Below are 26110 nucleotides of genomic sequence, written 5' to 3'. Positions count from 1 at the left end.
TTCATTTTTACGTTTTTTGTTTTGCTTCCCTATTGGGAAATCATTTGAAATTAGTTGTTTGTTTGTTTTTTATTTTTAATTTTTTTTTTTTTTGTTCAGATTTAATTAAATTTTTAACCATAATCATTGTGGTTTCTTGTTTATTATACTGTTTGTATTCTTCTGATGGTCTTAAAGTCTCGACCAGTACAATTTCTAACTTTGGAATTGGAAGTCGAATTTGTTTTGACTTAATGTCTGGCTGAGTGACCATATATGAAAATTCTAAGTGCTATTAGTTTTTTTTTTTATGGTATTTTTTCCAAACGAACAAAAATAGTAATTAAAAAATCCAATAGGACTTCTTACCCTTCCTCTGGAGACTCTAAGCTATACGAACCTCAAAACTACCTACAATAAATTAGAGCAACAGTTAGCTTGTTTTTTTGTTGGTTATTTTGGATAAGATAAGCGCTGAGAGAGCACGGGAACGGTGTAGTGTAATGTACAGCAAATTGTGGGTGCAGATGCAAATGATTTTTTTGTTTAGAAATCACGTAATGGAGCTATTTTTGAAATATTTGTAGTTTCCTCAATTATTCGAGCAGATGTACGAATACGTTACATTATAAGAAGTAAAATAGTTTTCCAAACTTTTTTGTTCATTTTTGTTTGTTTCTTGTTGATCGTAAATTTGTTTGAGTTGTAAAATCTGCTATGCGAATTGGGATAGAAGTGTTTTTATCTTCTTTTTTTTTGTTTTGCCTTTAATCGATTCTATGAAAATTTTGTTACGCTTTTATGTGTTTGACCGAAATAAAGATTTGCAATCTGTGAAATGCTTATATTTTGAACACACTCTTAACTTTGATCTTTACTATGTAAAAAGTTCGTGCGTCGATGTCGGTCGATTTAATTTTAATATATTTTCTAAGAAAATCAAGCTTAAATTTTTTTGAGTCATGACATGAATTATTCCTGAGTCAGTTTATTTTTGGCAAGCGGAAGAGCACATTTGTTGCAATTTTGAATGGTTGTTTTGTTTTATGAACAATGTTCTATGATTAAATATATTCAAAGTTAAAAGGAAATTTCAATAGCTTTTAAAAATCAACACCATTATTTAAAAAAAAAGACACTATCTCGTGCATATTCATTTTCCAAAAAACTAGGAACTATACACAATTCCTAGGAAGTTTATGCAATGGGAAATGAAAATTTTTGTACAAAAACGGTTTAGTATTTGTAATATTAAAACAAAATACCTAATAAAATCTAGAAAACAAAAAAATTTTCAAACAAATATCTAATTTTTGGATTAAAAAAAAAATCTTTTTTTGAAAAAGCGCTAACAAATATTATAGAATTTTTTTTTTTTTTTTTCGTTTTCAACTGAAAATTTTTTAAAACTAAAACACAAACGACTCTAACAATTTTCGATTTTTTTCTACCAAAATTCTTTGTTATACAAAAAAATTAAATGGCATAACTCGTTTGGAGGTCAAGATCACTTTCGTAACTTTAAACCAATTTTATGTTTTATTTTTTAATTCTTAAAAAAATATTATGTATTTTTAAAAAAAATTATTTAAAGCAATTTTAACATTAAAGCAAGAACGTGAACCCTCTTGTGCATTTTATTTCTTCTGTTTTTATTTTCTTAAATTTGCTTACAAAATTTTTTGTATTAGCTTAGTTGTTTCTACAACTCCAGTAGTTACTAATATTTTGATTGTATTCAAAAAATTAAAAACAAAGCAACTATTACTTGTGCTAATTGTTTTTGTTTTGCAATTAAAAAAAACTAATAGTGCTATTTGTGTATTAGAAAACAAAAACGGCTATTTTTAAATACAATAAATAGAAATATTTTAATTTTTAAACACAAAAAAAAACTACCTAAGTAAAACTCCAAAAAAAAAAATAAATAATAATAATAAATAAATAAATAAATTAAAAAAAAATTAAAGGATTAAACCCTTGTTCACATACGCAGCTTGATTTTTAATTGCCATATGTACTATAAGTACGGTGACTATATTTCTGGAAGCGAAACCCAGGACAGATAAAGAATTCGTTGGATCGTTTTGAAAATACTTACTGATTTTTCAAAAAAAAAAAATTTTTTTAAATGAGTTTTCAAATTTTTTTCTTTTTTTTGATATAAAGATTTCCTAAATGATTTTATGGGAGCGTTTTTGTTGAAATCATATCAGTCGTTTACGAAATCAGAAATCAAGAAAATGGTTTTATAATTAATGAATTATGCTGTTTTCTACTTTAATCATACTGGTCGGCAACGAAAATAGAGCTAAAACCAAACCATACTTTTCTAAAGTATTTTTTTATGCTGAGTCCGAATTCGAAGTCAAAATTTCACTGGCACGTCACGTTTTTGAAATACTTGAATATAAACAGGTCAAAAACGCGTTTTTTTGGGTACATTTGACATTTTTTTGCAAATCTTCTTATGCAATTTCAAAACGCAATATTTTATTGTCCTAAATTTATTGTCCTCAAAGATATTGCATAAAGAAATTTATGATAGGTACTTATCATAATGAATGGTTTTTTTGATCCAAATTGCGGTTTGCTACTTCTGATTTGGATTTTAAAAAGCAACATTTTAAGGAAAATGTATTTTTTCGATTGAACATCAAAAATAACTTCATTGAAAATTAGTTTTTGAGACTTAATAGTGAAATTAGAAATGAGTATAGCTCAAAAACAAAGTTCTTGCTCCCGACTTTTTTTTTATTTTTGCCGACCAGTGTTATAAATTAAAATACTCTGAGGGCGTATTTTCAATAATAATAATGTATGTTAAAAAATAATTTTTGAAATCAAAATCGGGAGAGCTGTTTTTTTTACCAAATTCTAACTTTATATGACTTTTAGGTGATTCACTAGAGGGGAAATTGATTTTTTTTTAGGACCAAAATTAACGGTATATGTATAATAGAAATATAAAAGTTACTTTTTATAGAAAACGGCTCAATAAACGGCAAATAAAGTCTTAATTTTGAAATAAAATAAATATTTTCCGAACCGTTATTAATAGAACCGTTTTCTTGATTTCTGACTTTCTCATAAGCCATTTCACCGATTTCAACGAAAATTTGTACACAGAAGCGTTTGAGTAGCCGTAATATTAAAATGTCTTAAAATTTCAAAACTTTCAGTTTTGGAAATTTTTTTTTTTTAATCCAAAACTGAAAGTTCTGAAAATTTTAAGACATTTTTAAGACATTTTTAAGACATTTTTAAGACATTTTATGACTGTTTTTTTTTTTTTTCAAATAATTTTTTGACAAAAAAAAGTTGCTGTGCCATTTCGTAGTAGTTAACCAGACAAAAATTTTAAAATCAATCTGAATTGCAATTTTAAGAAATTGACTTTTCAAAAAAAAGAATCAATCAAAAAAATATTTTTTTTTTGAAAATTGTGGTTTGATTTATATTAAATTGAAACCTTATTATAACTTCTTTTAAATTAATGTTCTAAAGTTTTTTATATATATCATATATATGTAAAATTAGGTTGGCAAAGGTAACCATAATTGCCAGTAGTATTTAGTATACATTAAGTCCTATTCTAATTCCTCAGTCAATGCTCAAATTTTATCAATAAAGTTAAAAAAGATAAACTTTTTTTTTTCTAACTTTATCTTAAAACAAATACCTATGCAAAATATGATTTATAGTATGTAATGAAACCATAAAAACAATCATAAATTTAATTTTGAACAAAACCCATAAGGAAAATTAAACAAAAGAAAAAAAAAAAACAAATCATTAAAACATAATAAGCATTACCATTACATCATTGTTTATGTGTTTTATTATATATGCCAAAGTCTATACGTTTATCTAATTAGCATATAAAACTTATAAAACATGTCAACTCTTCCACCTACGTGAGATCTCTTTTTATTTTCAAAGCTTCCCTACTCTACACCCAAATAAAAAGATAAATTTAAATAAAGTTCAACAGCACACGTTAGGTTTTAGGTAGATATACCTTTATGACCATGAAATAAACAAACAAACAAAAAAACTCCACAATATCGTAAATTTTCTAAACAAAAAAAAAAGCGAAAATACTATTTTGCTATTTAACATAATCATTTCCGTGAAACTAGCCCAACACCTTTAACAAAAAAAATAATAAAAGCACTTTCTTTTAGAACAAGACCACGTGTGAATTTTAATTATATAGTTTGGTAACCCTCTGAGAGATATCTAACATGAAACTTTCAAGAATATAGAATGAAAGTAAAAGAAATAGATATAAAAATAGAAAAAGTCAACCTACACACTTTTGTTTGGCGTCTTTATCAAACCAAAAAATTGAAGACCAAATAAATTTTTCAAACACACAAAATGCCTTCCGCAATTCCAAATATCTCAAGTCGGTGAAACTTTTGATTGATTATGATTCAATAAGCCTCTGGGGTCTTTTGAACACAATCATGTGTCATTTATCGAAAAAGAACGCACATTCAACACAGCAAAAAATATATACTTTGATAGGGTCTGATATTCGTTTATACATTTTATTCATACGATTAATGCTTTCGGCGACTTTTTGTCAAGAGAAAAAGATGAAAAACCTAATTATCTTTGGCATTGTTATCATAGCTAATAAATCATAAGCCACTTTTTGATTCAAATAATAAAATAAAGGGCTTGATAAGGTTGTATAAGGTTGCTCTAAGGCTGTGTAACACAAAAATGTTAAAAAAGAAAAAGTATTTCGAATATTGTTGTTTTCGAAGTTCGAAATTTGAAAAATTTAATTTTGAAAATTGAGAAAGCTTTATTTGACAGCATTAAGTGAGTGAAATTTCTTCTCAGTTAATTTATAATTCCGTTAGGTTACTTCAAGCGAAATAAAAGAAAAACTGGTATAATCTGTCATAAAACGTAGATAATTTCATTCGAAATTTCCTTGAAATTTCGCAACTTATTTCGAAAAAAATGCCAAATTTCTTAAAACTGAAAAAAAACAACAAACGAGACATTGATTACACTGGGCAACAAGGGTTTTGTTTTACAAGTTTGATAAACTTTTCTCAAGGTTTTTGAGGACCTCGAATCCAAGGTCAAACATATTTTACCAACTCGCGTTTTCGAAATATTCCAGTTACATAATCTCAATAATCCATTATTTACTTCTTTGTAAGAATATCTCTAGCTAAAAAAGGTTATTCTTCAGGTAAAATATAATATCTTTTTAAAGGTTTTGAGAGGGTTAAACTCGGATCCGAAACAAGAATTTTTCAATCAGCTCGCGTTTTTGAGATGTTTCCGTTAATAAATCTCAGTAACCGATTTTTTGGTATGTCTTTTTTGTGCATTTCCCTAGCTTACAGTTGTTTTGTTTCAGGAATACAACTATGCTTTAGATGTGTTGAACTCGAATTCGTAGTCAGAATTTTTCTATCAGCTCGCGCTTTGAGATATTCCCGTTATAAAATTTCAATATTCGATTTTTTGGTTTTTAGGTACTTGTTAACCATTTCCCCAGCTTACAGTGGTTTTGTTTCTGGAACAAAATAATATTTTTCTAAATGCTTTTTGGGTGTGCTTAACGCGATTGCGAAATCAGAATTTTTCTATTACCTTTATTTTTCGATTTATTCCCGTTATAAAATCTCAACAATCGATTTTTTTTTCTACATTTTAAGTACCTGTATCACCCAAACTAGAACTGTTAGAATAAAACTGAGGGCAAATTGCAAATTTGAAATCAGCGATGTCAAATTAGTAAGAAACAATTAAGAAACTTCATAAAACATAAAAAAGGTGCAACTTTGTTGATCAGTGTTATCGGCAAAAACTAAAGGGTTAAGTCAGAAAATGAAAATGTTGGGTTTAAAATTGAGTAATAATAACATACATAATTTTTTTTTCGAACCTAGACCTCTGGTTCCATAGTTCATCGCTCTAATTCATTGCGCCACAGACCTACGGGGTACTACACCGCATTTTCTGGTTAAATATAATTTCTGACTTAACCCCTCAGTGCAAAATGGAAGTATGCGAATCTGTCAAAGTCAAATCTGACAACCCTCACTTTGAAAAACCTGACAAACACACATTTTTAATTTAATAAAACACTGATTTTCATTCATTTTCGTATGAATCTATTGGTTAAATATTTGCATTTAAATTGATTTTTTTTTCATAAACAAAATAGCTTAACAGTTCCCAATGAAAAAAAAATGTCAGTGTCTTCAAAGTGAATAGTTTGACGTTTGAGAACTTTCTTTCTTAAAAGCCCTATTGTCAAAGATATAACAGTAGGAGAATGTTTTCCATTTTGCAATTTTTCAAAGCTTAAAACGTCAAAAAGGACTGTTTGATTCAAATTTCAATGATTTTTTTTTTTTTCGATTTCCAAACCTATCCTAATTTTCTTTCGAATACAAAAAAAAATAAGTAGCAACGTAATTACTGTCATGATGTATTCAACTCACATTTGACTAAATTATTAGTTTACACATAATGTAGACGTAGATTAAATATTAGGTACAAACAGATCTATTATAAAGATATAATAATGGTTTAATAACGAATACCAACCTTGAACTCCTTCCGCCAATAGAATATAGTTGCTTTGCAAATAAGTACGTTCGATAGTGCGAATATCTAATAAAAAAATCTGTTTAATAACCAAACAACGAACACAATTTATGTATAATTGAATTCGCATTTAAATTAAAAATTCAAACGAGATAGTTACACAAATCTTATGTGTATCTATTTTTTTATTTTTTTTATAATTTTTTAATTAATTGACTTTAAGTCATTTGACTCTATTAGAACTGTCAACACAGATCTTTTGCTTGTATTATAAATAACACACTGCACTATTTCTCTGTTATCCAATTATTCTAATCGATAATGATTTATTGCTTAAGAATTACAAGCAAAAATATAGACACTGGTTCACTGTTGAGTAAGAAGTTGGTAATAGATGCATACTTCTATTAGTGCAAAAAATGATTTATCATCATTCTATCAAATAAAACCTATAAACTTTATTCAGAAAGAACAATTACCACGCATGATAAAATGAGAAAACCGAAAGTTTAAATAACCGTTAAACCATTAGTTATCGAAAGGGATTTCCGCTTTAGCAATTACCTATTGCGAACCACACAACCAAACTCTATGAATTTTTTCGAATGACTGAAGATAAAGATGAAAAATATGAAAGAAAACTAACGGATACGCAGACCAAAAGAAGATACAAAAAAAAGGTATACATTTCTACATTACCGACAGTTTATCGGATGGAATACTATGGAAATGAAAATGTAAACAAACCGGCAATATACATTCAACAGCTGGTAATTCATTTAATGCCGGTATACATAGGTTCATGAGATGAAAATTATTATATGTAGGTTATTTTGTTGATGCAACATGTTGCTGTTGGAATAAACTCCCGGAAGTAGTTTTTTTTTTTTAATTTTATATTTACAATAAGTATGTTCAACGAGGATTTTTCTAGATCAGAACAGGACAGGACAGCACAGTTTCGTTAGAAAAGTCAGAACAAGTTAGAACAGTCATTTAAACGTCAGTTGTCAAAATAAAAAAATAAAAAAACGAATTGTAAATTATACGAATTTTTTGTTTATTGTATCTCGTTTATTTTTCTATTTTTTTGTATTTTTACTGCGAAAAATATAATTAAAAATTGTTTTTAGTTATAAAAACCACGAGCACTCGAAATAACAATTAAATCAAAACAAAAAAATGACAGCTTTGCTTTTGACACTTCTCACGAATCTGTTCTAACCTGATCTGACTCAAAAGCAAGAACAAAAAATCTTGTTCTAAACTGTTCTAGATTTGTCAATGAACAGCAAACTAGAACAGTTCAGCACAGAAAAAAACTGAATGAACAGCAAAAAGCTGTACTTTTCTGCCTAGAACAGTCCAGCACAGCGTCAGTGACTTAATGTGTCCGATATTTTAACTGATGAAAATATCGTTGGGCGATACATATTCTAGACATGACAATTGACAAATACAATTTTGTTCTTATAGACGAAATATGACGAATTTTGATTCTAGATAAAAAAGTTTAAAAGGTGAACTCAGCAAAAGCATATAATGTTCTGGTAGATGGTAGGATCAATATGGTTAGGACTGAGAAATTCGCGATGTGTTTGAATATTGAAATTTATAATATCAAAATTTCATCACTTGTGATATGAGGACTTCCCAAATTAGTTCTAGAAAAAAAAAAAAAAAAAACATTTTAAAACATTCTTTTCAAAAGCTAGTTAGAATTAAAAACTTGTATTACTAAGAGTAAGAGTACAACCAGAAATTTTTAAGCCACTTTAGAAAATAGTACCAAATAAAATAGGCTTCTTGATTGAGTAATAATCTTTGAAAAAATAAAATGCACGACTGGGTCACACGAACTTGCTCTTAGAGTTAAAGTTGCTTAAGTTTTTAAGACTTTTTATATAGAAATTTGGAAAAAAAAATAAAATTCGTTTTTTTGTAAATAAAATAAAATCTGAAATCAAATTGCTCTCCAAAAAAAGTATGCAATTTTGATTGATATATTAAGAAGCATTTTTAGACAAAAAAATTTACAAAATCGTTAGAGCCGTTTTTAAAAAAACTAATTTTTCATAAATGACTTTTTGGAAAAAAAGTTTTAAAATAAAATTGGTATGCCATTTTGTAGAAATCACTAATCAACATCTAAAAACAAAATTTCAAAAAAATTCAATTTCCTGTTTCCGAAAATTTGATTTAAAAAAAAAAAAATTTCAAAATTTTTTTAAAAATCCAAAAATTATTTTTTTTTAAAGTTTTATTTTTGGTTTATATTTATTTATATTTCACAAAAAGTTTCGTTCAAATCGAATAAGCAGTTCCGGAGATAATCTGATTTGAAAAAAAAAAAAAAACAGTTCTATGGCATGTACCGTTAATAAAATGAATCAAAAAAAAAAAATTTCATAAGAAGATAGACCTAAGCTCAAAACTAACATTTGAATTTTTTAAACAAAATCGTTGGAGCAGTTTTTGAGATATTTCAATTTTACTAAAATCGGTATATCGACGGTTAAACTGCAAAACCTCGTAAGTCGTTTTTGACTCTTTGTTTAGAAATCGAAAAAAAACCTCTTAAAACAATTAAAAAAATGAAGGAAATAAAAAAATTGTTTATTTAATAACTCAAATGAACTATTTTTTTAGTTCTTTAATTTTTTTTTTTAAATTCGATTTCTAAACAAATAGCCAAAAACGACTTACGAGGTTTTGCAGTTTAACCGTCGATATGTCGTTATAACTTTTTTTGGTCTCAATATTTAATGGAGAATGCGGTATGAAATCGATGTAGAGTTTTTCGAGGAATATTGGATTCACAATTCAAAAAAAAATTGTAGTTCTGAGAAAACGGCTTCAAAGTTTAGGAAACTCATGCAATCTTATGGAAACTCTTGCAATGGAAATTGATAGTTTAGGTTTCTAGGCCACAGATGGAGGAATTAGGATGGAGACGGTCGAAGCAGTCCGACTTTGGCGTTGTGTCGACCATTATAAAGAGTCTATTCGCCAACACTTTTTTGAAAAAATCGTTATTTTATATTTTTGTCTCACCAAATTCGCACCCGTATGCCGACACAGGGTTAAACTTTAGTTTAGTTAGTTTTATTGACTCATGAAAATAATACATACCTAAATTAAACTAATATTTTGGTAGTTATTTCTAAAAGTCTTTTGGTATGGCCGAAGCCGTCTACCAGGCTGACATATTTTGTATTCAAATTTTGATTTTGATTATATCTTAACACAGCGTTAAACTTATTTAAGTGCATTGGAATATCTTATAGGTAATATTGTATGCATAAAAACAAAAAAAACATTTACATTAATTAAAAATGGCAAGGTAGTACCTATGTATTTAAAAAAATTCTAAATCTGATACCCATGTATTTTTTAATTTTTTTTTTTTATTTAAAAAAAATATATTTATTCATTTAATCGTAAATATTCCAGTTACTTTTAATAGTACTCCCGCGTAAACGTTCACATGAGGTTTTATGTAGAACCTAGATTTCATTTGAACAAACAGCTCTTTAAAAAAATCTACCTTTTTTTTATTTTTTTAACGTTAATTAACGATAAAAAATCAACACCAAATTTTAGAACTTTGACCTACACTTTTTTGTTTTAAAGCTTTTTGTGCCTAGTATGAAAAACTTGGGTTCTTTTTGTTGAGATTCAATTTACAAACACTTTTTTTTTAACTTAAAAAATATAATAACATAGGTAAAATTAAAAACAGCTTAAGGTTTGGTTTTTAAAATTATAAAAACATCTAATAGAAAATTATTGGAAATCCAACTCAAATTCTATATTTAATTTCTTGTACAAAGTTTTTTTCGTAAAAAAAATTATAAAATACACGACTGATTTGCACACTTGTTGCTCTTATGGTTAGTTCCTTAGAATGATAAAGATTGTCGTAGCATTTATAAAAGTATTGTTTTAGTTTAATTTAAAAAAAAAAAAGTTGTATGTATTTATAATAAAATAAAAGTGCAATTTAATAATTGCATTTGTTTTGAAAATTTATTTAGTATTTATAATTACGAAAACATCCTTTTTAAATGGTTTTAATCCTCAAATAAGTGCTTAAATATCTTGTATAACAAAAAATTTTTTTAACTTTTGTTTTGAAAATTATTATTGGAGTCGTTTAAAAAAAAAATATTTTGTATACACAAAAATTTTCGAAAAAGTTTCAATACAAAACTTGGTAGGTATATCGTTTTGAAGAATTTTTTTTTTTTCAAATATTAAAATTTTACTTTCGACTTCTGCTTGATTTTCATCTTTACCAGGTCTGTAATAAAAACTCCTTAAACCACAAAATTTCTTAACCAAAAATATTTACCAAATGCATAATCTTCTAAACTCTATGATTGAAAAATTCAATTTCAATTTTCGCTTTCTTATAATACGTACTGTCAACTGTTAGTTCTAAAAATGCCACTATACTTGAGGTTTAAGGTTAAACTATTAGCAAGTCAGTTAAAGTGGACCCTTCAAAACAATTTAGTGCTTCAAATACAATATTCATTACAAACAACATCCACCATCATTCTTTGAACTTGTCATAAACGCATTAGCTAAGCGTTTTTTTTTTTTTGCTGACATTTGAAAACACAATCCTGCAGCAGCCAAACTAAAAAACAAACAAAAATACTCCTATCTATGCAAGTAGGTATACAAATTTTCCGCAGAAATATGAAGAGCCACTTTGGGAAAATAATATTCTTTTCTAGTCTTTCACACTTAAATATGAAAATTAGCATCGACCTCATCAATGTGCGATGCGCAAATGGACAACTGCGTGTGTCCATATGCATTTCATCTCTCGAAACTTGACGTTAAACTATATGTAAAGTTTATCTTTTTTAAAAAGATGAAGGAGCACCTCTTTTAAAGATTTTCGTGTTAAATGACGGAATGCGGAAGGATTTGATCATGCGAGTTGAGTGTAAGTGCGGCAACTTATAAGGCTTACATGCGAATTATATGCCACTTCTGAATCTTCTATGAGATGAGTAAGAAGACTATTGGTTTCTAAACAGCCATGAAGACACAGACATGTGCAAATTGACCGTGTGTCTATGCAAAGTGTGAAAATTGTTTCTTTTTTTTCTTCTTACAATCAATTTGAAATTATTTAAGCTGATTTAAAACAAAAGATTTCTTTGAATATTCCGAACTAATGTGTTAAACCTTGGAAAACGATTTTTTTTTAATGAATATTGAAATGAGTTCGGTAACAATAGACAGAGACTTAAATATTTCCAATCATCGATCGATCAAGACTTGTAAAAATATCAATTGGAAATTAAGGTATTGCAACTGAAAAATATTTGAATTAAAAATAAAAATTTTATTGCAAATAAAAATATTTTGCATTAAAAAAATTACATATTTCAAAAAAAAATCAATGCAAAATGTGTACATTAAATATTTTTGTTTTAATATTCGACGAATTTCTTGCAATTTTGAATATTTGACCATACATTAGCTATTTAAGCTATAATATCTATTGAATCTAAGGTCAAATAACATTTGTCGGAAAAAATAAAAAAAAAAGTCGGGAGCAAGAACTTTGTAAGGTATTTTTAATTGACTTTAGTGTGCTGAATTCAAAACTGTTTACAGTTTTGTTCTATCACGTCTAGTTTTTGAGTTATTCTCATCACTATTTTCACTATAAAGTCTCAAAAACTAATTTTCAATGAAGTTCTTTTTGATGCTTAATCAAAAAAATACATTTTTCCTCAATATGTTGCTTTTTAAAATCCAAATCAGAAGTCGTAAACTGGAATTTGGATTAAAAAAAAAACTATTCATTATGATAATATGTACTATGATTTTGAGATATCATAAATTTTCTTTTTCCAATATCTTTGAGAAAAAATTAATTTTGCAAAAAATGTAAATAGGTATATTTAGAGCGATATAATATTGCGTTTTGAGATTGCATAAGAAGATTTGCAAAAAAAAATATTTTACTGGGGTGTAATTCAACGTCAAATGTACCCAAAAAAACGCGTTTTTGACCTGTTAATATTCAAGTATTTCAAAAACGTGACGTGCTAATGAAATTTTGACTTCGGATTCGGACTCAGCACACAAAAATCCTTTAGCTCTATCCTTTAGTTGTAGCTCTATTTTCATTGTCGACCAGTGTAATCAAAATCATAAGAAATTCATTTTGCATTTATTTTTCTTTAAATGCAGAACATTTTTTATTTGCATTGAATTTGTATTTTTATTTGAAATAAAAATTTTATTTTCAATGAAAAAATTTTGCATAATTTTATTTCAATGCAAAATTTTTTTTTAACGCAAATATAATTTTTTTTGCAATAAAAAAATTGTTTGTAATGCAAATTCTTTTCAGTTGCAATAAATATTTTTGAAGTGAAAACTTCTTTAGTATCTTAGTGATTTGAAACACGATGAAACGAAAATCAATTGATTATAACTTTTTATTTTATTAGATAGATGAATGAAATTTATACTGTAGATAGGTCCTAATAGAATAATCTATAATAGTTGTAAAAAGTTTCAAAGTTTCTAATTTTGAAATTTCGATATGGTTGGCTTTAAAAAAATTCTTATACTTTTTTGTAGGCATCGTAGAAATATGATTGAAATTTCATATAAAACGTGAAATAATAAGCTTTAAGATGATATAAAGTTTTATATGGGTTGTTATTCAAAAAAATGGATTTAATGGTGTTAGAAGAGAAAAAAGATTGATTTTTTTGCTTTTTTGATGAAAACTGATTGGGTTCAAAAAATTCTAACTCTTTTTTTGTAGATGTTGTATAGACATGGTCGATATAAATATTTTGAGCTTAAAAAATAAGTTTTCAGATGATATAAAATTTATTATAAGTTGCCATAAAAAAATGGATTTAATGGTGTTAAAAGAAAAAAAAAATTTGTTTGCTTTTTTTTCATGAAAAATTATTGTTTTGCATTGTAAAAAATTAAGTATGGTTTAATTCTTCAGGACAGTTTGTAAGCTTTTTAATGGTGTAATTTTTTTTTTCAAGAAAAATGATTTTTTAAGGTTTCACTTCGACCACGTGTGAATTGCATGATTTTTTTTTTTAATTTGTAATGGAAAACAAATGCATTAAAAAAAATGATTTCTTACAACCCTGGATAGAACATACTTCAATTGGATAGATTTTGTATACATTTTCAAAAAAATGTATCCATCGATTTCGAATTAACCCTTCAAAGTTAAGTTTTACCCTTTTGTTTTGATTGTCAAGTGTCAGTCAACGTCAAAACCAATAAATATTTAGGGCACTGCAGTCATGTTCATCTTTCCTACAAAGAACCCAATTGAATACAAAGATTCTATCTCAAGTGGATCAAATTCAAATAAAAAAATGATTTTGTCCAACATAATAAACTTCATATAAAAATAAATAAATACAACTGTTTGCCGACACGGTGGTGGTGGTTGGTCTTGGTCTTTGCTTATAGAAGCAAAGAGGAAGTCAACGTTCTTCTATGAGAGTGTTCTAAGTGTTGTTTTTATCTCGAAACTCCACAAGAAGCACTGCCACTTGAACAAGAACGCAATTGCCAATATCTATTGAGACGCGTTGCTTCTAATTGGTGATCACAGAGCTAACAGAATAAAATTGAATTAAAATAGAGAAAGAAGTAATCTATCGGGTAAACTCCTGGGGGAGAACCATCGCACTGACTGACTGAGACATTTTAATCCGAGTCGTGCTGTCTGCGTCTGTCAGTTGTGTCTTTCCGATAAGATTTCGAATACAAACCAAGAGGGAGTCAAAATTGAATATTTCAAATTATTCAACTTCACAACGCAAGAAACTTCACTTTATCATATGAATTCCAATTAGGATAATGGGATTTCGATATGCAGTCTATGGATAAGGTAGATAACCCGAAAATGGCTTAATTTAATTTTCACTTCATCTCAAGGCATTGTATGTATGTAGGAACGTGGTAGACGTACAAAGTTGTTCCTGTCTATAAGATGCTGCTGGTACTTTAGACTATATTGTGCTTGTTCGATTGCACGTTGCACCTTTCATTTAATTGCTTTTAAGGGGATTTCCTTAAATAAAAAAAGATTTACGTTAGTGGATTATATATATGCATCTTCGAACATTGGTTATCAACTTGAATGAAGGGGTCAATTTAAGTAGGTTATAGGTATTATTATCCAACTAATTGGGAAAAGGGGATTTTCGGTCAAAGTATCTGTATCCTACTTATAATTTATTTTAGTTAATTGAATTTTCAATTGGATTGTTTTATATGGTGCCAGATTAATTTTTTTTCTTTTTTAGTATTTTACATATCGTCGGTCCAAAGGAAAAACTCACTAACTACATACGATTTCAATAGCAGTTAGTGAGTTTTTCCTTTAAACCGACGCTATTGTCCTTGATGCTTGATCTTCAATCTATTCTTTAAAAAAAAATGTTCACTAACCAATTACCTACTTTTATTTCCATAAAATTAAAGTGTTTTTTCAGTAGAAAGGAATATCGCTTTGAGGGACTTTTGGATTTTGTATTTCCTGTTTCAATTTTGATCAGTGTATCATCTTCACATATTGGTTTCAGTTTTACCTGTTGTAGTGAAAATAAAGACACTTCGTGCAAAATCTTTATAACTAAGAACTTGGAGTAGGTAATTGTATTGGATTAGATTTAATGTCATTATATTAAGAAAAATGTTTTTCTTTGTTTAATAATCTTCTCCTCCTTTTTTCTTTTTTCTAAAATAACTCTTTTTATCCTTCATTTTTTTTTTTTGCAAACAAAATGTTACTGGATCAAATTACTAAAATTTTGTTCTTTTGGTTTAATTTAACTTTTCATCATGAAAAAGTACAAAATTATGAAAAAATAAAATGCACGACTGGGTCGCACGAACTTGCTCTTAGAGTTAAAGTTGCTTAAATTTTTAAGAATTTTTGGAAAAAAAAATAAAATTCGTTTTTTAAAAAAATAAAATAAAATCTGAAATCAAATTGCCCTCCAAAACAAGTATGCAGTTTTGATTGATATGTTAAGATGCATTTTTAGAAAAAAAATTTTCAAAATCGTTAGAGCCGTTTTTTAAAAAACTAATTTTTTATAAATAATTTTTTGGAAAAAATGTTTTAAAATGAAATTGTAATTCTATTTTGTAGAAATCACTAATCAACATCTAAAAACAAAATTTCAAAGACATTCAATGTCGCGTTTTCGAAAATTTGATTTTCCATTTTTTCAAATTTTCAAATTTTTTTTTAAAATCCAAAAATTATTTTTTTGGAAATTTGTATTTTTGGAATATTGTATAAATGCTTCCTCACAAAAGAATAAGAAATTTCGGAGGTAGTCGGATTTGAAAAAAAAAACGGTTCTATGGCAGGTACCGTTAATAATGATTTTCAAACAAAAATTTTTTCATTGAAAGATAGACCTTAGCTTTAAACTAACATTTGAATTTTTAAAACAAAATCGTTGGAGCCGTTTTCGAGATATTTCAATTCTACTAAAATCGGTATATGACAAGTACCGTTATTTTTGGTCCAAAAAAATTAATTCCAAAAACCCCTCTGGAGAGTCGCCAAATAACGCTACTTACCAAGTTTGACATTAATCGGTCCATCCGTTTAGGCTGTAACTCCTTATACAGACAGACAGACGGACTTCCTGGACCCACTTTTTTGGCATTCTCTACCATCGTAATGCCATGGAAAAATGTTATCTCAACTTTTTTTTTTGTACGAATGCATAACTTGATATTATACCTAGTACCTATATCGCAAGTTATATATAGCGAGTTTTAAATACAACAATCTTTAAAATAGAATATCAATTAAATTTTAAATGAATTGTTCGCAAATTACGGTTATATTGTGGTCAATCTTGGTAACGCAGGTGTTTTTCATATAAAATTCTGCTGTCCCAGAATCCAGAAAATCAGTCTCATAATATTTCGTAAATGGTGTTGTAAGAACTTATTTCAATAATATTAGATAATTAAAAATATTTTAGATTGTATCCTCAGCAATGAAATATTTTTTAGCTACACTGTGGCGACGGCGTTACCATTTCGTTATCGTTCGACTTGTTGTAACTTTTTGAATAAATTATTGCCATTGGTCAGGGTGAATAAGCTAGACATTATTAAAAGCTTTAAAGTCATTGAAAAAAGTGCAGTTCTTATTCCGTGACCACTGAGTTACCGCATTTGTGATGAGATAAATATAGATGACATTTGTATTATTCTTATACAAAGTTTTCATGCTAATTCTTTTGACAGTGACAAAATTATTTATTGTTTTTCAATTATGTTCATATTTACGATATAACTAGATTTTTACAACTGCGTTACTGCTCCACTGCGTTACCAAAAAGAATAAATTCGTAAGGTAGTTTTTTTAGGATATATTTTTAAGTTACTAAACCTTTTTTATTTGTTTTCTAATCTCGTAGTATTAACTTATTGACAATTCAAATTGTTTGTAGGTAAGATACTACTCTGGTACCTACTAAGATTACCCCTGCGTTACTGTTGGTCATCAGCTATTCTGATAATATTTCTGTTTTGATTAGATACTTAAAAATGTCTTGGCTTCGTACTCGTTCGTCTCAATTGATGATCATAAGTTGAAACTTTTAACTGTAATATGAACTAATTTTTTGCTTTTTTCCACTTTTTAGAAAAGTTGAAGTTTGTAAGTTAATTTTTATCAAAACAATGATATTAACTAGTTAGAATATTTGATTGAAATTAATGTTTCTGTAATATAACAATATCGGAGGCTTACGTTATTAGTATACATAGTTAAAAATTGCGATATTGGAGAGCTTAATTAAATGGCTCTATAAATAAAACTGAAATTTATAATAAAGTAACGCAGTTGTTTAAATTTTCGATGTGCCATAAATATAAAAATATAATTCATAACATCACTACAATGTTCATATATTATAGAATAAACTACATTTAACCATTCTATATCAATTAGAAAAAGAGATAAAATATTGTTTATTTTATAATTTTTTTTTTTTTTTTGCAAAATTAAAAAAAAAGTACTTTTGCCTATAGTATTATGCTTAAAATTCGGAACCAAAATTTCATTTGATTTTCTCAGAAAATAAATCATAACCTCCTCTAAATACGGTTATGATATCAACTTGAAAACTATATACTGCTAAGTGGTTTGTTAAGAAGAATGGATTTGCTTGACAGTTTTCATACAAGATCTGAAAGTTAAGCTAATTCCTAATTGAAACCTTTTCCGGTTCCGACTAGAATATTATTATTCACTATAAAGATTAAATATATTACAATGTAATTTATTCACCCAAACTCATGGAATGTAAGTTAATTAGGCTAACCCGATAAAAAGAAAGTGAAAGTATTATTTTAAATAAATAAAACGTGCTTTAAATTTATGTAACAAAATTTTAATTTCTTTTCAATAATAAAATAGCAATAAAACCCAGACAAAACAAACATATATATCAACCCACTCAAAGAATATTAAAAAAAAAAAAAAATTCCATCAAATTCAGTCTGTCCGATATATTGATTGACCTTCGATCTTCATCATTCTTTAAAAAACAAAATCTCTCAAAGAGTCATCATCAACTAGAAACAAAGGTACCTAAATTTCCCTTTTTGCAATTTACAAAGATACAAATCTCCAAAAATATCTCTTACAACTCTTAATTAATTTTATTGTATCAACAAAAAACTTAAGAGTGCCAATTTCGACTTAAACAAATCAATAGACTATCGACGACATAATTTTTAATGACGCGTGGGTAAAATCCGATTAAAATTTTTAAATATTTTTTTCTTCTTCTTCTACTACAAGAGTATCTTTAATGTAACTTGTTTTGCTTCAATTCGGTGTCTTTAGGTCTAGGTAACGAAAAAAGAATTTCATCTATTTCTGTCAATATCTTCCGGACTTTTAAGCATCATAGTGTCTCATATCTTTTTTAGTCTTTTTGACTTTCTGCGGTGAAATAACACAAGTATCTTGAGTTTAAAATTTCTCTTGGATTTAGTCTAGGTCCAGCTTTCGGTTTGTTTAGAAGCGCGATTTCAGAGCACCAGTTAAATTTAAATTTCTTCAAAATGACAAAGCCTTCGTTCGAAAAAATCATATTCGGTTTCGTTTGTATCCTTTTGGTGGTGCCCTTTGCAAAAGGATACTTTTTTTCTTCGTGGTATCGACGAGTGACTTCTTTTATAGAAAACGAGTAAGTCAAAAATTGCTACTAATTCCGATCGATGGTGATAGTTTATAAAAGTGAAAGATGGAAAAGTTATACAATGTATCAATTTGTTTCTTGTGAGCTTTGAATTAATTAATTCAAACAAAAAAAAAAAATTCCCCCAAGTGTGCTACACAAAAATGCCAAAAATTCGAACAGTTTATCAGGGTAAATTAACATAAAAGTGGTTAAAAACAAAAAAAAAAGATACAACTGAGGTGAAAGAATTAATGCTTTAGGCATTTTATTAGTTTTATTACGTTTTATTGGGATTTTTCATTTTGATTTACTCTATTGCAGTCTGCGCGTTGATGTAGAAAAAAAGTGAGAGTTTTGTTTAAAGTTCGATCTACATATTAACTTTTAGTGATATGAATCAATGTCAGTTCGGTTTACCATAATGGCAAATTAAAACATTTTTATAGACAGTAAACGCGGAAAAAAATGTTTATAAATATCAGAGCAGTTATTTTTAGTATTACCTACATATAACATCAACGACAATATTATGGAAAATAAACTTTTTTGATATTATCTATTAAATAGTTCTAGTCTAGACATTTGAATATTTTATGGGCATCTTTAAGATCAATATTCTACTTAAAATTTACTAAGTTGGCAATCATGTTTTTAATGTCTACTAAAAGAATGAGGTGTCATTTTAAAATACGCACATTTTATTCGATGGCCTTTATTTAATAGTAAACAAAAATATTTCCTTGTGAGTTGGGCTAGTTTTTTTTTTTTTTGTTTTGGTTAATTTATTTAATCTTTAATCAATGGAACATTTCTTGTGTGATTTTAACATTAAGCATTAAAACACAAAACACCGTACTTATAAAAAACGAACATTTATTAACATAGAAAATGACTTAAAATTAATGTTCTTGAGAAATTAAGGTACATATCGTCAGTTTAAAGTTAAAACAGTTAACTTCACTTAAAATTAAATATAAAAAATTTCTATTTTTTTTTTTATAAATCAAAAACACAAATTATTTAGACACCATTCTGTTAAAAAAATGTAAAAAGTTGGCACTATTCAGAAATGTCTTTCTTGTTTTAAGCCATATGTTTAAAAATGTTCACTATGGCGTATACGTGTTTTTTTTGTTGTATTTGTATTTAAATCTTATTTTAATTTTTTTTGGAATTGTGAATACAATATTTGAATTCCTCGGAAAATTCTACATTAATTTCATATATAATTCTCTATAAAATAGTGAGACCGAAATAAGTTCTAGCGACATTAAAAAGTATAAACTAAATTCTCAAAAAAGAGGTGTGCCTACAGAGGGTTAATAAAGAAGGAGATGATTGGTTTTATAATACAAATTCTATACACTACACACGGGTCGTTTGAACGCGACACTACTCGAAGTGTCTTGCACTCCATAAATAGTAAGAAAAAAGCTTTTTTAAAATTTTCTATCGAGCTATTCGTTTTTTATGAGCTTAATAAGTTATGAAAAAACGTACTTTTACGTACTTTTTCACACGTTTTTGTAAATAACTCTGTTAATAATAATGGTAGAAACTCAAATAATGGCTCTATTTTTAGAAGAAATATGCCTCTTTTTAACGGCATTTCAATCAAATTAGTGGCATTTTTAAATCTTCAGATATTCGAATCTAAGTCCGTTCACTTTTTTTGCCCAATTCGATTTCACTAATCAAAAAGTTTTTTTTTATAGAAGTCAGGGTATACTTTTCAAATGGTTTTTCGTATGCTGAACTTGAATCCGAAGTCAAAAAAATTCCATCACATCAAGTTTTTGAGATATTACCGTTAGAAAATGAGAAATACCCTTTTTTAACAGTTTTTGAGGTTATGTCATCTTGCGTGATAATTTTTTATAATTACATTTCTAGCGGTTTCTTCAAGATCTAAGTTTCTTCTTTTAAAATCTGTTTAAATCATTTCGATATCGCTTTTCTTCTCCTTGAAATCCTAAAATCAATTCAACATGTTTGGTGAATATTCTCTATGAAAAAAAATCTTATGTTCGTTTGGGTTTCATGGCAAATCGCAAAAAATTTTTGCATTCCTTTAAGTTTTTTGGTTAGTCAAAAATTTTCTTACCCATAAACTTACCAAAAAACTTAAAGGAATGTAAAAATTTTTTGCGATTCTATAAAAAAAAAACTTTTTGATTAGTTAAATCGAATTGGGCAGAAAAAATGAACGGACTTAGATTCGAATATCTGAAGATTTAAAAATGCTACTAATTTGATTGAAATGCCGTTAAAAAGAGGCATATTTCTTCTAAAAATAGAGCCATTATTTGAGTTTCTACCATTATTATTAACAGAGTTATTAACAAAAACGTGTGAAAAAGTTCGTAAAAGTACGTTTTTTCATAACTTATTAAGTTCATAAAAAACGAATAGCTCGATAGAAAATTTAAAAAAAGCTTTTTTCTTACTATTTAGACCCTAAGGACCATTTCTGCATCAAAACATATGGAGTGCAAGACACTTCGAGTAGTGTCGCGTACAAACGGCCCGTGTATAGAAATCAAACCAAATTTTTGTTTGGACTAAAGTCCGTAAAAAGCTATATTAAATCGAAAACTTATTTAGTTATATGCCAAAACAGAACACAGTATATAAAAGCAGCAACCATGTACTTTAATGTTCAATACGAAGGACCAGTTGTCCACTATTGATTTAATTGCATTTATATTTAAAATTATAAATATTAGAACAAACAATTGCAATTTCTATATTAAAGCAAAGATTTAGATGATAGTCGTGATCATATGCCACTTATAACCGTCAAAATTAAAAATTTCTTCAGGTTCTTTTTTGCATTAAACACCGTTTTCAAAAAGGTATAAATTATCTTTCTAGGGCCAGGGGTTTAGTCAGGACGAGCATGAAAAATCAAATAAAACTTAAAATATGTAGCATGCATGTCCTGACTGAACCCCTTAGAGAGATGGTTTATACCTTTTTAAAAACGGTATATATTTAATGCAGAAAAGAACAAACATCAAAATTTTTCCTTTAAAGCTATTTTTATCTAAAATAAAATGCACGACTGGGGTCGCACGTACTTGCTCTTGCAGTTTAAAACACTTTTATGTTAGTTTACTTGTAGATTTTAAGAGCTGCCTCTAAAATTAAAGAAATTTTGTTGATGTTGGGGAAGAGCCGACATTAGGGCAAAATTTTGTTAAATGAAAAATAAAAGGTTTTTTTATTTAACTTTTTTTGAAAAAAAAAAAATAATAAAGATGCAGTTTTATTGCAATTGCTTTGAATATTACGTTTGTAAAGTTTAATCAAAATCCTTAGAGCCATTTTCGAGTTAATTGGTATAATTTGAAAAATTTGTATGCTAGGTACACTTTTTTGACTTTTTTGAGAAAAACTAAAAATGCAGTTTTGTTGCAATCGTTTTGAATATTACGTCTGCAAAGTTTAATCAAAATTGTTAGAGCCGTTTTCGAGTTATTTGGTTTGAATTGACAAATTTGTATGGGAGGTGCACTTTCTAAGCGAGATATAAAAACGACTTAAGGGGTCTAAAAATAGTATCATCAAACTGAATGATAAATAGTTATATTAAGGTAGTAGATCTTAATTAAATTATACACGACTTTATTCCTTTGTCCAACTCCTATATGCATGTCAGGATTCTTTTCCAGTCATAGGATTCTGATTAAAAATACCAAAAACTGTCTAAAGCGTTCCAGGAAACGACGACGTTTTGACCATATTTTTTATCATATTAATATCACAAAAAATAAACTTTTAATCCTAATACATATGATATTTTATTGTTATAAGCAAAATTGTGTGTGGTTTTGGCAGCTGTAAGGTCAAACCTCTGATTTAGTGCATCGAAATAGATAGCAATAGATAGTCCTGGTTCGTTGAACATGTAACTAATTTTTGTGTACTGATGTGCCGCTTTGCGATAGGTCTTCAAAGATGTGAATTTCCTGAAGACCCCAGTAGCGGAAAATTCAAGTTTTAGTGTAAAAACGAGTTATTTCTTTAAATAATTATGATAACAAAACAACAAATTAATATCTGATTATCTTCATTGGTTATAGTATATTCTATCACATCACGTTTTTGACATATTACGTTTTTGACATATTATCATGCCAAAAATCAGAAAAATAGTTATTGGGACGTTCAAAATTTAATATCTCAAAAAACGTTAGAGCTATTCTAGTGCTTGATTCAAATTAAAAAGGTCAATGACCATTAGAAAAGTATAATTTGGTTTCTATGGAAAATTAGTTCTCGCGAATATTACTGTCATTAACGGAAAAATCAATCTTAAAAATAATTTTTTTGTTTTTTTCAATTATATACATATACTATACAAAAGTATAGTTTTTCCACACAATCTCAAAAACCGGTTTTAAGCTAAATAATTGCATTCCAAACATTTAAAATTAAATTCGTCAAAAATCCAAAAATTTACTTTTGCTCAAAAAACATTTTTAATAGATAGAAAACATTACAAAGTAGTTTTTAACCAAGTTTTGTTAAAATCCAACTATTTTTGTAAAAGATAAAAATAAAAAATAAAAAAATCGTATTTTTGAATTTTGTGCAATATTTTTGAGGTTATAGAAAAAAATTGTTTGAGTAAAAGTTGTAGACATTTATACTACCTACAACTTTTGCATTTGACTTTTTTCGATAGGATGTTTAAATTTGACAGAAATCGTAAAAAACCATAATTTTTGACACTCACCGCACTTCTCCGCCCACCAATTGGGCAATTTATTTTTCCTCTTTCATATACCATTTATCCTAAATTTTCCCACCACCCTTATGCTGCTAATAATTTGTTCAACTTTTGCCTTCTGAAAACCGGATTGGCACTGGTATAACTTCAATCGTACAACAGTTATTTTTATATTCAAAACGTAAGTTTCCCTATGAGTTTCAAAAAAGTCTAAGTACGATCTTAAGAAGTGAATTCACTTTACAATTCAGCTTCTTAAACCTACAGAAATAATTTGGGTCATAAATCATAACCAAAGGGTTGCCAAAAGTCATCAAAAATTAAAAAAAAATATAGGTATACATATATCGTGGGCACAACGCCAAAACCCACGAATCTGCAAAATTGTAGTTTTGAGAAAAACGGTTTCAAAGTTTTGGAAACTCATGCAATCTTATGGAAACTCGTACAACGGAAATTTGTAGTTTAGGCAGCTGATCAACAGATAGAGGACTGGGGTCGATGCAGTGAATAGATGGACCGATAACAAGTTAAAAGATCCACTAAATTGAAATGTCCAAAAATGCAGATTCGCGGTTTTAGCTTTGTGCCGACGATATGAATCAGTTCCTCCTTAAATATTTCAGAACAACAAAAAGTCAAATAAATTGATGTTTAAGTCAAATTTTGCCAACAACTTATTTTTAAACTATCCCGTTGCAACTTGTTATTATATTAATCAGGGTAATTTGAACAAAGTTCGACAAAAGCTAGAGTTTGTAAGGTGGGTTTGAAACAAGACAAAAATCGTTTAGGCGGAGGGCGAAGGAGGGTTGTCCTTTGACATCCTTTTAATAACATTTTGTCTTCATCAACGCTTTTACGAATTCTGTTAATAAACACTATAATTATCTTCTGCTCTCTGTTACAATTTTGTTTTAAAATTGGCACAACATATAACTTAGTTTTAAAACTAAAACCTTGAAATTTTTATTTTAGAGAATGCAGAGCCAATGCATCAAGATACGCAATTGTCATTCACGGATGGAGAGAAAGTTGTCGAGAAAAATGGATAGAAGACCTTCAGACAAGTGAGTTTCTTTTTACCTATATGTTGTCTTGTTTCTTGAAAATAAATTTAATTTTTTTCAAAACTTAAGATCTAGAAATTTATCGAGGAGGATGCATAATTTGTATGGATTATGAACTAGCAGCATCACTTCCACATTATCTAATGTTAACTCATCATGTCAATATATTAGCACAAATCCTCAAAGACAAGTTGGTAGAACTTGAATTAAGAGGTTACGATCCAAGCAATGGTTACATTTTCGGATTCAGTCTTGGAGCTCGAATGGCCATAAGAGCTGGAACGATATATGGATATCAGAGATTAGGTGAACTTGATGGTAAGCCAGAATTTTACTAAAGTCAAACAATAATTACTCTAAACTAAAAATTTCTAACAGCTTGTGATATGGCTGGACCAGGTTTTGATTGGTTCGATAAATTCGACCCCACTGTGGCAGCTAAAAATGTCCAATGCATTCACACTAGCAAAGACAAAGGAACGTTATCACGAAATTGTCACCAGAATTGGAATATGGGTGTTTGTGGAATGTATCAATATGCTTCTGGAATTCTTCCTGGGACTCTGAGTTCGCACGGTTTATGCACACGATTTTATAATGCTGCTTTCAGTAACAATTTCTATGCAGAACATGTCCCGGAACAATGTAATCTTGTATCGACTGTACCGCAGACATGGCCCCATAACTATAAAATGGGTTATATGGAACGTCGAAAGTCAGACGTTCGTGGAGTATTGTATGCTTCAACTATTAGCGAATATCCTTACACAACGAATACTAACCAAATTATAGCATATCAAGTGCCACACAATGTACATAAACGGTTTACAATGGTCATTACGGATCCGAAACATTTTGTTCTTTATTATAGATGATAGTTTGTGTAATTTGAAAATGAACAAAAAAAAATAATATTGTGTTAGTGTTGTTGTTGTTATTATATCTTTTACACCACATATTGACTGATTAATTTAAGAAATAAAATAATTAATTTATTGAAAAAATAACCTACATATGTGTGGATCAGAATCAAAACCCATTTTATCCACTTTTTTTGATTTCGAGTAAATCGAGAAAAACTTGTATCTCGTAAACGAAACATTTTTTAGTACTTTTTTAAATGCAGGATTGATTCAATTAGGATTCCCTACAATTCAAGTCCAGAAATCGTGATCTGAGGGTTTTAGTTTTAGAGCTATACCCAAAACAAATATGGATATAATGGATTTTGAAAATCACCTCTGAATTTCAGGCCAAAATAAGAAAATATGGCATTCAAAAAAACTCAATTAAAAACGAGAAAACTTTATTTCCTTTTTTTTTTAACTACGCCTACTTTCTTGAACAAATAAATTCAAACCTAAATGCCGAAATTTTTTTTTCAAAAATCCGTATAAATTTTAGGATATTCCCATCTAATCTCATCCCATGGATAAAATGGTTTTTGAATTTCAAATTTATTTTAGAAATAATATTTTGAATGGATA

The 26110-nt window shown here is 27.9% G+C and overlaps 2 protein-coding genes across 2 annotated transcripts in view; one reads left to right on the top strand and one right to left on the bottom strand.

Moving 5' to 3' along the window:
- Window positions 1-7143, bottom strand: part of LOC129917845 (CD151 antigen-like) — an 85460-nt gene extending 78317 nt beyond the window's left edge. The window contains exon 1 of the mRNA XM_055998029.1: window positions 6568-7143. The gene's annotated coding sequence lies outside the window, so the exon portion shown is untranslated. The remainder of the gene's footprint in view (window positions 1-6567) is intronic.
- The window catches only part of LOC129919295 (uncharacterized), a 66133-nt gene extending 40588 nt beyond the window's left edge, over window positions 1-25545 (top strand). The window contains exons 2-4 of the mRNA XM_056000150.1: window positions 24532-24623; window positions 24693-24941; window positions 25002-25545. Coding sequence (XP_055856125.1) covers window positions 24532-24623; window positions 24693-24941; window positions 25002-25498 — 838 coding nt within the window. The 3' untranslated portion in view covers window positions 25499-25545. The remainder of the gene's footprint in view (window positions 1-24531; window positions 24624-24692; window positions 24942-25001) is intronic.
- The last annotated feature ends 565 nt before the right edge of the window (window positions 25546-26110 follow it).

The sequence above is a fragment of the Episyrphus balteatus genome, chromosome 4 (genome assembly GCF_945859705.1).
Source record: "Episyrphus balteatus chromosome 4, idEpiBalt1.1, whole genome shotgun sequence".
Lineage (NCBI taxonomy): Eukaryota > Metazoa > Arthropoda > Insecta > Diptera > Syrphidae > Episyrphus > Episyrphus balteatus.
Note: the sequence above shows the minus strand (reverse complement) of the source record. Positions and strands in the feature narration are given on the sequence as shown.